The following is a 15,053-nucleotide window of genomic DNA, read 5'->3' as shown; positions in this document are numbered from 1 at the left end:
TTCCTAGACAGAAACATCTCAGAAGTTTAGTCCATCATGCAGGTCAAGCAAAACAGAACACGCATCCCCTTTCAGAGCCTTAAACAAACAGGGTTTTTCAAACTAATTTGGTCCCAGCACAGGCACGTCTGCAATATGCTTGCCAACCTCCATTTCACCAAGATCCAAACAAACAACTGAAGAAATATTTGAGAAAATCTACATTACTGAAGTTACTGAGTTAAATGAAAACCAACTCTGATACAGAGAACAGCAAGAGCTTGTTAGCCTACACAAATAACAGATACTGTGCAGCCCATTTGTAAGCTGGATACGTAGCTCTGAAGGCATGCAAGCTCTGTAGAACAAAAAAAGGATGAGTCAGGGGTCCAATCACAAATTAACAAAAATCAGACAAATACTTTGCCAAAAGCATCCCAGCTGGAACACACATGTGACATAAAAGCAAAAGTGTTACGCTCAATGCTTTAACCACTTGATGGTTTTCTAAAAAAGAGTGAGGTCTGAATAAATCCAGAAAAGTCCCAGAAGAGACGAACCCCACTACATTGCTTAAAAGCAGAAGTCCCACAAAATCTTACCAATTGAAAACTGTCTCTGGTCTCTTTAAGAGTATGAGAACAAATTTAAAACTTCTCACCTGTGTTTCAGGATCATCAGATCCCAAGCTGGCTGCTCCCAGCTTTACCACCTCAGCCAGCTGAGTGATGGTGTTGGCTGATGACTGAGCTGCTTGGGCCAGTTTGTCCTGACTTGATGCAGCACCAGAAACCAACAATTTTGTATCTTCAACTAAAGCTTTTGCTGTTTTCAGGATATTTTCCCTGTAGCAAAAAGAGGAAGCAGGGAAGTTGAAAAGGAGAAGAGGAAAAAAACGTGATTTTCAATGTTATGGTGACTAACAGATACATAAAAGAGCTGGTGCAAATCATCATACCAGTGTCCACTCATGAAAATATACCACAGGCCAGGCTGCAAGTGGAAAAAAAAAAAACCCAGAACATAACAAAAAGAAACCCCACCAACACAAAAAAAACCCCATACAAGATTGCTACTAAAACAGTAGCATTATATTTTGGGCTAGATGCAAGGCTGTTTATTAAAATGACCCCATCTTGAAAAGAAATGAGGTAGGGCAGTAGCAGACGAGAGCATTCCATTTTAACACTGAAAGAAAATCTGGCCATGATGTGAGGAAAGTAATGGCTGTCAAACCTCCATCTCAATCAGCATTTTGTAAGGAAACTAAAACAGTTATTTATGAGGAAGGTAGAAGGAAGAATGGCAAGAAAGAACAGAGAATGTGCCCTCGTCAGGGTTCCCCCACACCATATAAGTTTTAACATGTCAGGACAATAAATCCAAAGCAACATCTGGGTAAAGGAAGAAACCATTTTGAGTATGCACTTCACAAATGAGTCAAGTAAACCGAGAACGAGAACCACATTCATGTAAAATATCCATCTGCAAATTAATGACACCTATACAAAAATCCCTAACTTTCAGTCTGCAGAAGGGCAGCACCTTACACACCACAGCATCTTTCCTCTTTCTGGAGCAACTGGCAAGGCCACACAATTGTCACTAGGCTGCAAAGCAGCAAGTCAGTGTGTTGGCCGTGAAGCCCTGGGTTCTATGGCAAAGGAAGTAACAGTCAGATGCTGCAAATCTCTTAAGATCATGAAAAATGCTGTGGGACTAGTTTGTTGCAGATGCTACTTGAGGGGAAAATTGGCTTGTCTTTGCCAAAGGGGAAAACGTGTAGCTTAGCTGTGCCATTTCCATCCCTGCTGTCCGCAAACACATTGACCATAAGCATGATTTAGCAAGACAAACAGCCAGACAGTCACAAACAGCTGTTGGAAAGAAGTATATAGAAGATTCTTCTTCAATGTTATGGGCAGTTGATTTTTGCTACTTGAATGTGGTAGTCTATGCAATGAAATGGTTTGAATAAAAGCAAAAAAAAACAAACCAAAAGAGCACTACAGTTGTGGCTCTTTGTTGGAAATGCTCTTGGCAGATATTCCCCAGCTTTTCAAAATTCTTTCCTCATAGAAATAACCAAATTGAAGTTTGCTGTCCTCCATCAATATCCGATTTTTCCTATTTCTCTTCTTACTCCACTGCCTCATTAAATTTTGTTCAGGGGAATTTAGAAAGGTAAAAATTTATTCCCACATGCCAGTTGCTTCTGCCATTTCCGCTGTTTCCCTGTGCACATGCTCTTCCAGCTTTTTCAGTTACACTGACCTGTGGTCCGCAAATGATTCATTGTTCTCGGCATTAAGAGTTCCAGCAGTAGCAAACATGATAGTGGTGTCTAGATCTGCAATTATCCCTGACACAGCACTAGCTGCAGTAATACAGGCTTGCGTGCCTTTATTTCCTGCTTGAAGAGCAGATAAAACTAAGGAGACCTGGAAAAAAACATAAAGCAACAAGGCAGTCATCGAAAGAAAGCCTCATTATGGGATGTTAAATGAGCTCTTTAACATGACTGGAATAAAAAAAATTGAAATTCATTCTGCAGTGTCATTTTGCAAACGCTAATAAACCTCTCCTTCCCCTTTCCCTTACTTTGCTCTCATTCTGCAACAGTCATTGCGACAACTAAAGATTGTCTTGAAGTGAAGGGGATTTCAGCTAGGAAGTCCACTTTTCAGAGAGAATGAAGTGATCTGTCCATCATAGGATGAAGCATGTCAGCTAAAACTTTCTTGAAATACGGTCAGGGTAACGTAGTGAACTTCTGCCAGGATAAATGCCAGAGCCAAGAGCTATTGTTTTTTCCCTAACATGTACAAAGAAACACCAGCATCAAGCACCCCAGGAGTCCTGTACAGTACATCAATATGAAGTTTAACAAAGAAATACAAAGTATAGACACTCTCAGTGTTCATGCCCAACAAAAGGGGAGAGAGGCAATCAAAAAGGTTCAAAGCCAAGCTACTCAGGCCATCTGTTGAATGTTTCCAAAGACCAAGAACCTCTAGACAATTTGAAGATGCAGTTCTAAGTGTGCTAGCTTGGCCCAGCCTTAGAAGGAGAAGACCAGGCTACACGAAATCACATCATCAACCAACCTCATCTCAGTAACTGTGGCCACAGATGTGGACTTACTGTTTCCAAGGGAGTGGCATGAGAGCCATCTCGGCTCTTAGGTATTTGATTTGGACCAGACTCACTCTGGTATGAGGCTGAAGTTTATTACGAGACATGAACAAGGGCTAATCATGGGCTAGTCTAGCACACTGAACCCAAACAATTTGGCTGGTTTACTCCCTGTGGAAACTCAGTAGACAAACACAGTGGGGCAACACAGAGAGATGTCTTACCTTTTCCGTAACAGCACGAGCACATTCTATCAACTCTCTTTTAGTGTAGCTGTCTGTAGGGCAAATCTGGAGAGCTCCAGCTTTTTGCACAAGAAAGATACAGCCGTGGCCAAGTTCTTGCACTCGAGTCCTGATCTGAAACCCTATCTAAATGGTAAAGGAATCACATGAAAAAAGGAAGCAAGAGCAAAGTGAATAAATAAATGTCATGCTGGTACCTTGCATCAACACAAATGGAAACATGGTCACTCCGGTGAACCCTTATTAGCAACATTCTACTCATCTCTATACTCGGCAGAGATTAGAAAAAAAGGACAGATGTAATACCATCTGCCTATGTATTATAGCACAACCCTCTAAAAGGCTTACTGCTGAAACGGGAGCACTAGTGAACCGGACCCCAGGAAAGAGAAGGCATAAGACACATACCTAAGTCAAACACACGTAATTCACACAACTTCACCACATTTCAATAATGCTACCTCACCTCCCAGAACTGTACCGTCACTGTAAGTTGTATTCGGGGTATGTATGATGTGCAAAATGTTCCCACGTACCCTATGCTGCTGAAACTGGGTCACAAAGCATATGACTTCGTTTATTTGTTTTTAAATCTCGCATAGTCTCAGCCCTCCAGAACTGACCACATACATGCTGAGCACTGAGATGTAGAAAATCCTACCCTCACTGCTTCTGATTTATTAATAGTCCTACAGCATAAATTGCACAGTCCCTGCTTAGGAACTCGTGGTGGTTTCAGTACCTGCATGTACTTAGACATATAGTTGGCTATTTGGGTTAATAAATAAGGAGGAATCACAGCCATTAGTATAACAAACGGAATTATTTCAACATCAGGCAGAAAGTAACATGCAGAAATAGTAATTCAATTTAACAATTTCAAGCCAAATGCAAGCTGCTGCTTTTCACCTAGCTACTGAGCACAAAACACTCAAGTAGTTTGTCAGTGGTGGAATGTAATTACAGACTCAGAAACTCTTCAAAGGTCTTTTATCTAGATAATGTGATAAATCTCGTGATGATGAGGTACCCTCTTGCTCCATCTCAACAAAGTTTGTCTAGGCTCCATAACCAGAAGTGCACAATGAGAAGAACAGAGATGAAAGGATTTCTGTAATTGTAGCAGGTTAAATGCAACTGGAGCATATAGTCTGTATTCCTCCGCTAGTGTGAAGTGTGTAAGACTGCACAGGGAACCTGCTTCTCCCACATTATATTCTGACTCTGAGGTACAGAAGGTGTCCTGTCAGCAAAAGATACTTGTGCTCCTGCTGGTTGCCTGCACCTCACTTTCAGGTCAGTAAGTTGCACTTGAAATCGCTTATAGGCAAGATAAAAGCACATATGTATAGACTTGTAATACATCAAAACATACAAGACTGAACGAAAGCATATAGTAAATTATTAAGAGTTTTCTTTGTAAGTTTTCTGTAAGCGAAAGCCCCAAGTAATTTAGGAGGTTCTGTCCTGGTCTGTAGAATTGTCCACAATTATCGCAAGCTGTTTCTTTCTGAAGCTGGACTGAGGTGTTGACAAAAGGTTTCCTTCTGTGGGTAATTCCTATAACAAGGCTTGTAGCATATAAAAAGCCACGCTTATAAAGTAAAAATGTTATGTCTTTTGCATAGTCCCTAAGTTTGTTAAAAATCTGCTGATTCAGAGCACTCCTAGAAGAAAACTCATTCCATAGATAATTCACCTTTATCAGGAGCAATGGGAAGGCTGAAGAGAAAAGCCAGCCTGAAGTTCTCAATGCTCACTGAAAACATTTTGTAGTAAATGTCAATTCTTATCATTATATACCTGCGCACATGAGCAGTGGCAAAACTGAGGTGCATTATGAGTAAATGTGTATCCATAGTACTATGTGCAGATCTCCCCCAGGCTGTGAAGGCACACTGAATACAGACGATATTTCAAAGGAGGGAAAGGTCAATATCGAAGGCCAAAACAAATATCTCTTCACAAACTGTAAGAAGGAAGCAGTGCTTACAACACATCCTTGTGAATAACTGTATGCTGTGACATAGCATTTTGAAAAGACACAATTTCACTATGCTCATCAGTACCTTTCCATCCAATGAAAACCAACTTGGCTGAGTTTTTGTCTAGTGATAGATGGTTTGTGTCTTAAAGCGTGTTTTTAGCAAAAATAGAAGCAGATTATAAAAGAGATGGATCTATACAGCCAAAATATGCTTGCAATGTTGACTCAGCTCATGTCACACTTTCCATCAAGCAATAGGAGGCCAAATGAAACTCTTCTGGGAACAGATGCACTGTCCTGTCCCATGTTCCGAGTGTCGTTGGGCCAGAGGCAGCGCATCTGTTGGCCTGTCAGAGACACGTGGTACAGACAGTGCTCACATACAAAAGTGGCTAAGGAAGCAAAGGCAGTGGAAACACATTCACTGCATTTGTTTTAGAATCATGGCAAAAATATTTGAAAGGAAACACATTACCCAGTGGTTTGAAATCTGTTGACTGTCTGATCATACAAGGAAAGTATCACCTTTGGTGATGGCTGCAAGCATGGTGCTGCAACCGAGTGAGGTGAATGCCCCTTGTCCCTTTGCTCTGAATTTGTTGCATTCTCTACAGTAAAAGAATACCCATGTTGACGCGACCGTGTACAGAGAATAAAGAGGTCTAAAAACTGCAGACCTCCTCTGGTTCTGCTGTAGCTGCGGCCATTCGGCCCTGGAGAGCCAAATGCCCATAGTCATTGGTCATTTGTGATGCAAGTCCTCCCAGCTCTTCTGGGTTAGTAACCGACTTAGTCATCTGAAAAAAGAACACAGGCAAGAGAAAAAGAAAAATGACAGGCATAAGAATAATTTGTTAATACACTCCAGCTTAGAAGCACACTCATTTGTTTGGCCACACTGATGAAATGGGGAATACCACTTGTTGGGTAGGGGACTTGTCCTCCAGGAAGAATTCCATGAGGAAACTCAGGCAAACATGCTTTATTAGAGTCACAGTGACCAGGCACTCACAGTACATACGGAGTAATCAAAGAGCTGCAGCCAGAGCTGGTAATTCACTCCTTGACACAGCAGGACAATGGGCCAGGTACATAGTTACTCGGACTGGGTGGGGAAGCGGGTTTTGTGTGTCACAGCCACCTTATTTTGTCACGGGTGAGCTCGGCTACCTCAGGCTCAGCTGGCAGGGCACGGGAGCATGAAAACGGGAAAAATCTGAGGGCCAATGCAGAACATGCCTAAGGCACAGGAAAAGGACCAAGAATAGGTAGGACTATGCAGAATGCCTCGGTAGAATATCGGTGTAAATAACCAACTCTTCCTCTTTAGAAAAAAGAACAAAGACATTTCTTCTGTCTCCATTTTATGTTAGTAAAAGCCAGGAAACTCCATCCTTGGGGCAAAACCAGTTTTAGACAAATTTGTACTGTTTACCAAAAAGCTGCAATGTTGTAGATAGCAGAATCATCAACCTGTCTTGATTGCAACAGCAATAACTTTAGTAACAAATCTTAACAGAAGGATATATAATTAGTCCAGCTGCCTCTCTTAAAAATAAAGAAAAAATGGAAGTACTCCTCAAAAGGCAAACGTGTTATGGTAAGCATTACTGCGAAACATGAGCTTAGAAAATCTCAATTCAACAAGTGTACTGTTTTGTTTTGTTAAACTCAGGTGAATCACAGAAATGCAAAAAAATAACAATTTGAGAAGCTGATCTGCATTTGTTCATAAGAATTACAGTAGTCTGAAAAAACTGTTGGTATTTCATGGGCTAAATAAAACAAAAAGTGTGAAAGGGTAACCTGGAGCCATCAATAAACATAAGGTGATGTTTCAGTGACTATTAAGCAGACTGATGAAAAAGTGTGTTGGTGAAATGTTGCCTTCTTATTTCTCACTGAAAAGGAGGCAGATAAGTTTTTGTGCAGAGGAGTCACAACACCCTGCAGCACCCCTCCTGAGGAGGGCCACTCGTGCCATCATGCCACCAAGGTCCAAGAGTTATACTGACAAAATCATCACTTCCTTTGCTCCGTTACCCCTAAGGAGATAAGGTTATCGAAAAATAGCATTATAAAGAGTTTCACGACACTGTGCAAATAATCCTACATTCCTTAGGTACACTGAAGAGTTTGTGCTTGATTCTAACCAAATATCTTACCATTTCCTGTGCTGTTACAGCAATGGATTTAGAATATTTCACCACAGTGGTCTGGTAATCAACAAATGTTCCCTTTGGATCTGGAGGTGTACCTTCATCCAGCTGCAAGAAAGACGGAACATTACAGCAAAAATAATAAGGTCATAATAAACGGCATACTTTACAAATAATATTAACATTGTGGTATATATTCATTTTTATAATCTCCTCTCTCAAAATATGCAAGTGAAGACAGTGCACCAGGGTGTACGGGGAAGCTCAGAAAAGACTTTATCCGATGTTACAAGCACAAAAGATGCAAAGAATTTCCACTGCAACGTTTTTGAGTGCAAGGTCACCTTTTCATGTAAGGTGAAACCACACAGTTCTCAGCCTATGTGGAAAGGAATGTACAACAGTTACGAAACAAAATATTCCTGCAAGAAGATAATGTAAGACTCCTTTATGTGATAAAGGCTTCAGTCCTGCACACTTTTAACTTGAGATAGGAAAAGCCAATTGTTTTGATTGAACTCATTTAGACTTTGCAACTATAAATTTTCAGTAGAATACTTTACAAAGCCTAGCAAAGTGCTTCAGGCTTTGCATTTTCTCATCTAAAAGTAGTTTGCCTCAAGGTTGGCCTGTTGAGGATTAAGGAGACCAATGTGAAAGACGAGTAGAGAAAGAAAGCAAAACTAGAAGGCTGGTAGACCCAAGACCTCACTTTAATGCCAGCATGTTACCAAATAAAAATATTTTGCCGTAATTCTGCTGACAGGTACTGCATAGATTGTTAACATGAGCACCATCACCCATGTCAGATTGATTCCACAATGTGCAAAATCAAAGAATCTTTGGGTTTCCTGTCACAGCACATTGGTTACCAGCCATCACTGAAGTGAACCAGCAGCAGCTCTTCCAACCCCCTGCACCGTGGATCGGCTTTCAAGTGAAAACTGAAAGAGGCTCTGATGTCTGTGCTCACCTTGCTCATTGCCTCTGCTATGGAGTCTACCATGCCTCCAACCATGCCTACTTCGCTTGCAGCTTCGTTTAGGGTAACCATGATATCGTCCACAGCCTCTTTCATCAGCTGAGCAGCCTCAGTGATGGCATCGTGAGTATGGGATGCCTGGAAGAGAGGAGATGAGAAAACAGAGATCATCAGAGAGCATCAAGTGCACAAGTCACTGAGCAAATCAAAAGTGTCATTAGTGAAGACAACACAGTAGCAGCTTTGAAAGTTCTATTTCAGGTTAAAGATGAAAAACTAAATCTAACAGCAATGTCAACAGAATCAATCTTGCTCACACAAGAAAACACAAGAATAGCAATCACTTGGAAAAGACACAGGACCTTTTACAGAAATAATGATGAAAATTATTCATTTGAAACAGAAACAACAAAGACAAATGCAAAAACAACAACAGACAACATAAATATAAACTTGTATAGCAAAAAAAATCAAAATCAAGAAACATACATACAGATGAACAAATTAAAATGTGTGCCATACAAAAGATTAAAAAATGCCACAAACATATACACAGTCACAGAAAAAGACTGTAACAATAAATACTCCTGAAGAATTATTTCTCAACAACTGTATTTCTAAAGAAGTAAAAATAAAACCAAACCCACCAAAAATCTCTATATTCAAAAAAAAACCTACTTAAAACAACTGCTTGAATACTCAGGAAATGCTCATAAAAAACCCATAACCAAAACAAAACAACCTACAACGAATACAAGTAACTATTCAAAAACAACACAGAAAATGTACACACAAAACTAAAACAAACAAAACATTAAAAAAAAACCACCAAAAAACCACAAACAACAAACTTGTGTCTTGTGAGGATGCTCTGAGCTGGGCTGGGATCTTGTTTCTCTGTGGTGTTTCTAGGCCCTCCTGAGCCATGTCAGGAGAGGTATCCAGGGCATCTCCACTGCAGCCCTGTCCCTGAGCTGGGCAGTACACAGATGCTCTTTCTTCTACCCCATGTACTCTTTGTCCTCACTCACTCATCTCCAATAATCCCCCTTCCTTACCGACAGCAGACCCTACCTTGGGGTTACCTCCCCCTTCTTTGGCAGCGTACAGCATCTGCAAGGCAGATTCTGCTAGCGTCTTGCTCTGGTCCAACACGGTCATCTGTTGCTGATGATCTAGTGTTTTGGATGCCACACCAACTGCCGCTAAAACCAAGGGTTCAAAGTAACTTGCTAGCTGCGTCACCTAAGAAAGCCAGAACAAGCACAGAAAGCATTAACCGCATTTCTCAGATGTAACTGAGAGAAGCCACGTTCCCTGCTTGCCTCTGGGCCATGGGTTAGCCCAAGTAACACTTGTCCTAGTGTTGCTGTGCTATATGTCATTTAATGTATATTATGCGCCTGTGCAATTCTGTCTCCCCTCACCTTCCAATTCCTCAGCAAAACCTCTTCCCTCAGGTGCATGTTGTTCCTCGAGGTCAGATGAAATAATTTTCAAAACTGCGACAGGAGCCACACACTACTTAGAGAAATCCATGACAAGTGCCTCCTCCATTCAAGGAAGGAATTTCTCAACCTTCATTGTGGACAACAGGTAACAAATGCACTGGATTTGCACCCCTCTGTTCATTTTGGGGATTGTCTGTACTCACAGCCTTGACTCTCTAACCCTCCCCATCAGATTCCAGCACAAACCTGGATGGTTCTGTGTTGTCTAAGACACCAGAGTGGACAGAAGTACCAGCATCACCTCCAGACATGGTTCATCACTGCTGATGCACAAACCCTTCCCAGACACAGACACATGGCCCAGCCCTGCAGTGCTTCTTGCTGCTAACAAGGAGAGTCATGGCTAAGTGCTGGTCTGCAGCCCAGGGGCTGGCACAGGACAAGAGGAGTAGGCAAGGTGCAAAGACCGCAGGCCAAGTGTGCACCATTTTTCCCTCAGTTAATTACTTGGGCTCATCACAGTATTTGGCATATCTACAGAGTTTTGCTGGCAGCTTCTGTTGCTGTATTTTCATCTTCATATGGGTAGTCAGTCTCTGTTTTCCTCACTTTCTGATCCAATTTACACTTGTTCTGAGAAAACATCTGCTTTTGGCTATAAACATGTTCTAAGAAAATAAGAGAATATTTTTATATGAAGGAATATTTTTCCAGTCTGCCTGTCATCAGATGCATCTTTTACAAAAACACAACACTGCTTGGATCCTGTCAGAAATCCATGAGACTCTGCTCTTCCAGTTTTTACTGGGTGCGTAAACACTGCACTGCTTTGTGCTGATCACTCCACAGACCATGCACAATTAGCCCCCTACAGCACCATCTGCTACACCTGAAGCCTCAGGAGCTCAAGTGTGAGTATGTTTCCAGGGGCTACATGGAGCTCTCAAAGGCTGGCACAGGAGAGAAAAATAGCAGTACTTGATGAGCAGGGAAAGATATTGAAAGGTTTCCTCCATCTACATTGAAATGGGGATAGCTAGGAGCCAATAAAATGTTAAGACTTAGTCAGATTTGTTTTCCTATTTTGTTTCTCAGAGGATTAAAGCCAAAAAATCCCCAACCAACCAACAAACTCAGTAATAGGAATGATTTCACAACCATAAGGTCTTTTAAACAGTGACAAAGCAAACAGCAGGAATGGCTCTGCTGCAGGAAAAGGCAGCTCAAGAGAAGTACTGTCAACTTTGTTCCACATTTACTTAACAAATGGAAGGAGGAATGTGCCTCCCTAACTACCTGTTGTTAGCAATCCTGATTTGTTGTGTCCTCAAAGGGCTAGGTAAGCTGAGAATCAAAACTGCAAGTAGTTAAGGCATTATGAAATATTTGATGGCTATCCAAAGCTAAGTGGAGTTACTTGGGTACAACTCTGGAAGAGCTCTCACTAAACAAAAAGATTCCTTTCCAGTATTAAACGCACTGACACAAATAACTTGTATTTATTTTTCTCTCAAGAATATATTGTAGGATGAGGAATTACTGTCTGAGAAACTACTAAAATCCTGTAATAACCACAGTAAATATCGAACACTTCTGGTACTCATGTTTCATTTTTGGACAGAAGTTCATGTTTTTGCAACACTTAAAATAGATTGCAAGATTGTTATGAGCCTTTCTTCCATTCAGCTCTTAAAATTTTACAACTGACAGGGTAGTTCAAAATTACTCAGTTTTTCCTAATAAAGATAACACCACAATCGATGGAGACAGAGCATCTCACTCAGAAGGTGGCAAGCAGGCACATCACACTCCTCCTTTGAAACCACAGTGTAAAGCTGCAGAAGGCACCTCAGCAGATGGGCCTCCACGGGCCAGAGGGAACCTCTGTGCACATTCCACGCTTCCCCCTGTGCTTCGTCATGAGTTAGCCAAGAAATGAAGTAGCGTGCTTTATGCCAGGATCTCACAACTTTGCCACACTTCAACTGCCCAAACTCTGCTACATATACATAGTCAAACTAAAACTCTGTGACCTGCCAAATGAGGCAGGAACACGATGGGCTCCCAGTTCTGTGGTTACCTTCAGCACAACAAAAACATAAACAAGTTAATTTGGTCTCAGCTCCAAGCATTTGGGAATCCCAGATCTTTCCTCCTCCTACATGCTTTTGTTCTGCTCTTTGTAGGAAGTGAAAAAGCTACTAAATCATGGTCTCTCCTGAAGTCCAGCTGTCTGAGATTTCAAATACTTTTCTAATAGTAGGACAGTACCTTGTGCCCAAGCTGAGCTGCCTCTCCCCGAGCTGCAGTAGCTATGGGATCAATGAGGTGGCCAATTTCCTGGACAACTGATGTCAGCTGCTCCTGTAGAGCCTAATATGAAGAGAAATTGTCAGTTAGTCTCACAGTTGTTCTTTTATCAAGTTGTACCATGCCATAACAATCCCTCTCAGACCAACACACTCAGAATGCTGTTCAAGTGACCTGCTACAGTAGGATGCAGAAATCCACACTGTCAGCTTTCTTTATATACTTGCTCATTTCTTCTCCTTTCCCCTGTTTCAACACAAGAACCCTCAGAGAGGCCTGCTCTGCTTTAGATTTATATGTCAAGTCTGGGAGAGAGGGGAAGGTGGCTCCTCCTGCTCCAGCTGACAGCAGCAAACTCAGGAGTAGGTGTCCTTTCTCCTTGCAACATGACACCCCCCACCCCAAACCATTCTTGCCCTGCCAAAGATCAAAGAAACCAGCAGTAGCTCCAGTTTAAATGCAAAGAAACAGAGCAAAAAGCTCTGCTGTAGACATTGGAGCTAGAAGGAAATATTCACGGATAAGTAAAGACAGAGGAAAAATGACATCTCTGAGGGACAGAGATGAGGACTGAATAGTGTCTGTGAGACACGAGCATAAGAAAAACATATCACTGGGCTTGTTGAGACATAAATACTGGCTTTTAATTCAGAGGCACTTAATGTCTTGGCAGCCACTGCAATTTCGCTTGCTTTCATGAAAGGCATGAAAAAATAAATACTATTCTGGCCCTTTGTTACATGCCTGTACTGCTTTATAAATAACTGCCATTTTTGGTAACATTTCAGTTCAGCATGGTACCCACAATGACTTCATCATTTGAATAGAAAAGAATTATATCTATGACATATTGTACAGCTTCATGTAGCCTGAGATGCTGCTATAGTCTGCAACATTATGGCCCAAAGAAACCACTGGAATACACAGACATGTAATTTCAGGAAGCGATAGTACAAAAAGACACCAAATACCAAACTGAGAATCTGATCATGAGTTGCTGACTTTTGGTAGGCAGCCTGGCATGACGGCCCTTCCTTAATGAGATAGGGGCTGAAATAGCACAGGACTGGGTCTACAGTGCCACCAGGGTCACGGGGCGTAGAAAGGAAGCTATTTTAATGGGAACATATCAACATCAACCCTCGATTTCAGTTATTTAATGACGAAGCAGGCATTAAGAGAAATGACATCAACAGTTGCATCAACAGACTTCCAATAATAGTTTCAGAAACATCCCACCTTCCATGTGGCAAGGCACCAGAGAAACAGTACATATCCATCAGTCAAGTCAGCACAGGCAGTCAGAGTAAAATGTGGGTGCTGGCTAAAAAAACCTGCTTTCGCCTGGTGATTCTGGTGTCTTTCCAGAAGTGACACACTTTGGCTGGTATAGGATTTTGCCTAGAAAGGTTCCAGTAAGAATACTTCTCACTGGTAGTAAATTGCACTGAGCACTCAGCTCCAAACATTCAAATGGAAAAGCGGCATTCCTCTGTCCGGCTCCTGTGCCATGTCCCTCACCTCAACTGAGATGTCATCCCTGGTGGCCAGACTCTGACTGACAGCTGCAAGTGAGGCCTGCTCAATGTCTCTGATGCATCTGTTGATCCCATCGATGGAGAAATCACATTCTCGCTGGCCTGGGGCCTTGTCCCTGAAAAACACAGACCATCAGCTGAGCATAGCAGGAGGAGACAGACGCTTCCATGGATGCACATAAGTGTACTTCATTACCTGGCAACACGTAAAATGTGGGAGGAGAGGACCAAGGAAAAAAACTAGCTTAGTTCTACCTATGGGATTTTGTTGTATGTACAGAGTACTCTGCACACTTTTATACACATACACGTATTGCTCCTACCAATGAAGAAAAAAAAAAAAAATCATTGCCTCGCAAGAAAGTGCAAATTCAACCTCCTCAGGATGGTCAGACTGGCCCAATAATGAAGGTCAACACGAAAACACAACAGACACCAGGAAAAAAAAAAAAATCATGTTTCTGTGCAGTGCAATCAACCACCTCAAAAACAAGTCATTAGGAATAAGGTGTTACATTCAGTTGCAGGTGCCTTTTAACGAAGGTCAGGTTCTGAGTACTTTGTCCCGACATGCTGTTTGCTATTTCAGTGCAATCATTGTTGAAGATCGACAAAACTATGAATGCTCCTTAGTTCAGTGGTTTGATACCACTTTGATTTAATCAATATCAAGATGTTAAGTATAGAACAACACTTCAAAATTCTCATTAAGAAAGGCACAGATGGGTTTAGTACAAAAAAAAAAGAATACAATAAAGAATATTCACACTTCTTATCACAGCGTTCTTGCAACTTTGTTTTTAACTCTACTGTTACATTTACCTTAAACTGAATCGGGGGTGGAACCAGGGAAGGAGAACAGAATACAAACACAGAACAACCTTGTGCTGCAGCCATTGATTGCGATTAAATGCCCAGTGTAACTGGGGAGATACTGTGCATCCCAGAATAAATAATTTCCATTAGTGAAAAATATCACAGCGCTAAGAGCCATACAGTATTATTCTTTGTGAACAGCTGCTCAATGATTACTACAGTTTTGTTACTACAAAAGACATACCTGATAGAGGTGATAAGACTCTTGATAGAATCTGAGACAGTGTGGGAATGCCCGGCTAGCACAGACCACGTAGGAGGGTCTTTTGGATTAATAGCCAGAGAACGAGCAGTTTTGATCAATAAAGACGAGCTCTCCAACATTGTTTTAGCAGAAACTAGAATTGGTTCCTGTGCTCGCGACCCCTGTGGTTGGAAAGGTTCAGGGACA

At 41.6% G+C, this 15,053-nt stretch overlaps 1 protein-coding gene across 5 annotated transcripts in view; it reads right to left on the bottom strand.

Annotated features, from left to right (window-relative positions):
- Positions 1–15,053, bottom strand: part of TLN2 (talin 2) — a 161,541-nt gene that overhangs the window by 28,424 nt on the left and 118,064 nt on the right. For 4 of the 5 annotated variants that reach the window (XM_082061353.1, XM_082061352.1, XM_082061354.1 and 1 more), the window contains 10 exons: positions 14,847–15,028; positions 13,770–13,902; positions 12,210–12,311; positions 9,562–9,732; positions 8,479–8,625; positions 7,512–7,613; positions 6,024–6,143; positions 3,339–3,485; positions 2,254–2,420; positions 641–824 (listed from right to left, as the gene is read on the bottom strand). In XM_082061353.1, the coding sequence (XP_081917479.1) occupies positions 641–824; positions 2,254–2,420; positions 3,339–3,485; positions 6,024–6,143; positions 7,512–7,613; positions 8,479–8,625; positions 9,562–9,732; positions 12,210–12,311; positions 13,770–13,902; positions 14,847–15,028 (1,455 nt within the window). The remainder of the gene's footprint in view (positions 1–640; positions 825–2,253; positions 2,421–3,338; positions 3,486–6,023; positions 6,144–7,511; positions 7,614–8,478; positions 8,626–9,561; positions 9,733–12,209; positions 12,312–13,769; positions 13,903–14,846; positions 15,029–15,053) is intronic. The other variant, XM_082061355.1, reaches the window with a different exon arrangement.

The sequence above is a fragment of the Streptopelia decaocto genome, assembly GCF_964273445.1.
Source record: "Streptopelia decaocto genome assembly, chromosome: 9".
Classification (NCBI taxonomy): Eukaryota; Metazoa; Chordata; class Aves; order Columbiformes; family Columbidae; genus Streptopelia; species Streptopelia decaocto.
Note: the sequence above shows the minus strand (reverse complement) of the source record. Positions and strands in the feature narration are given on the sequence as shown.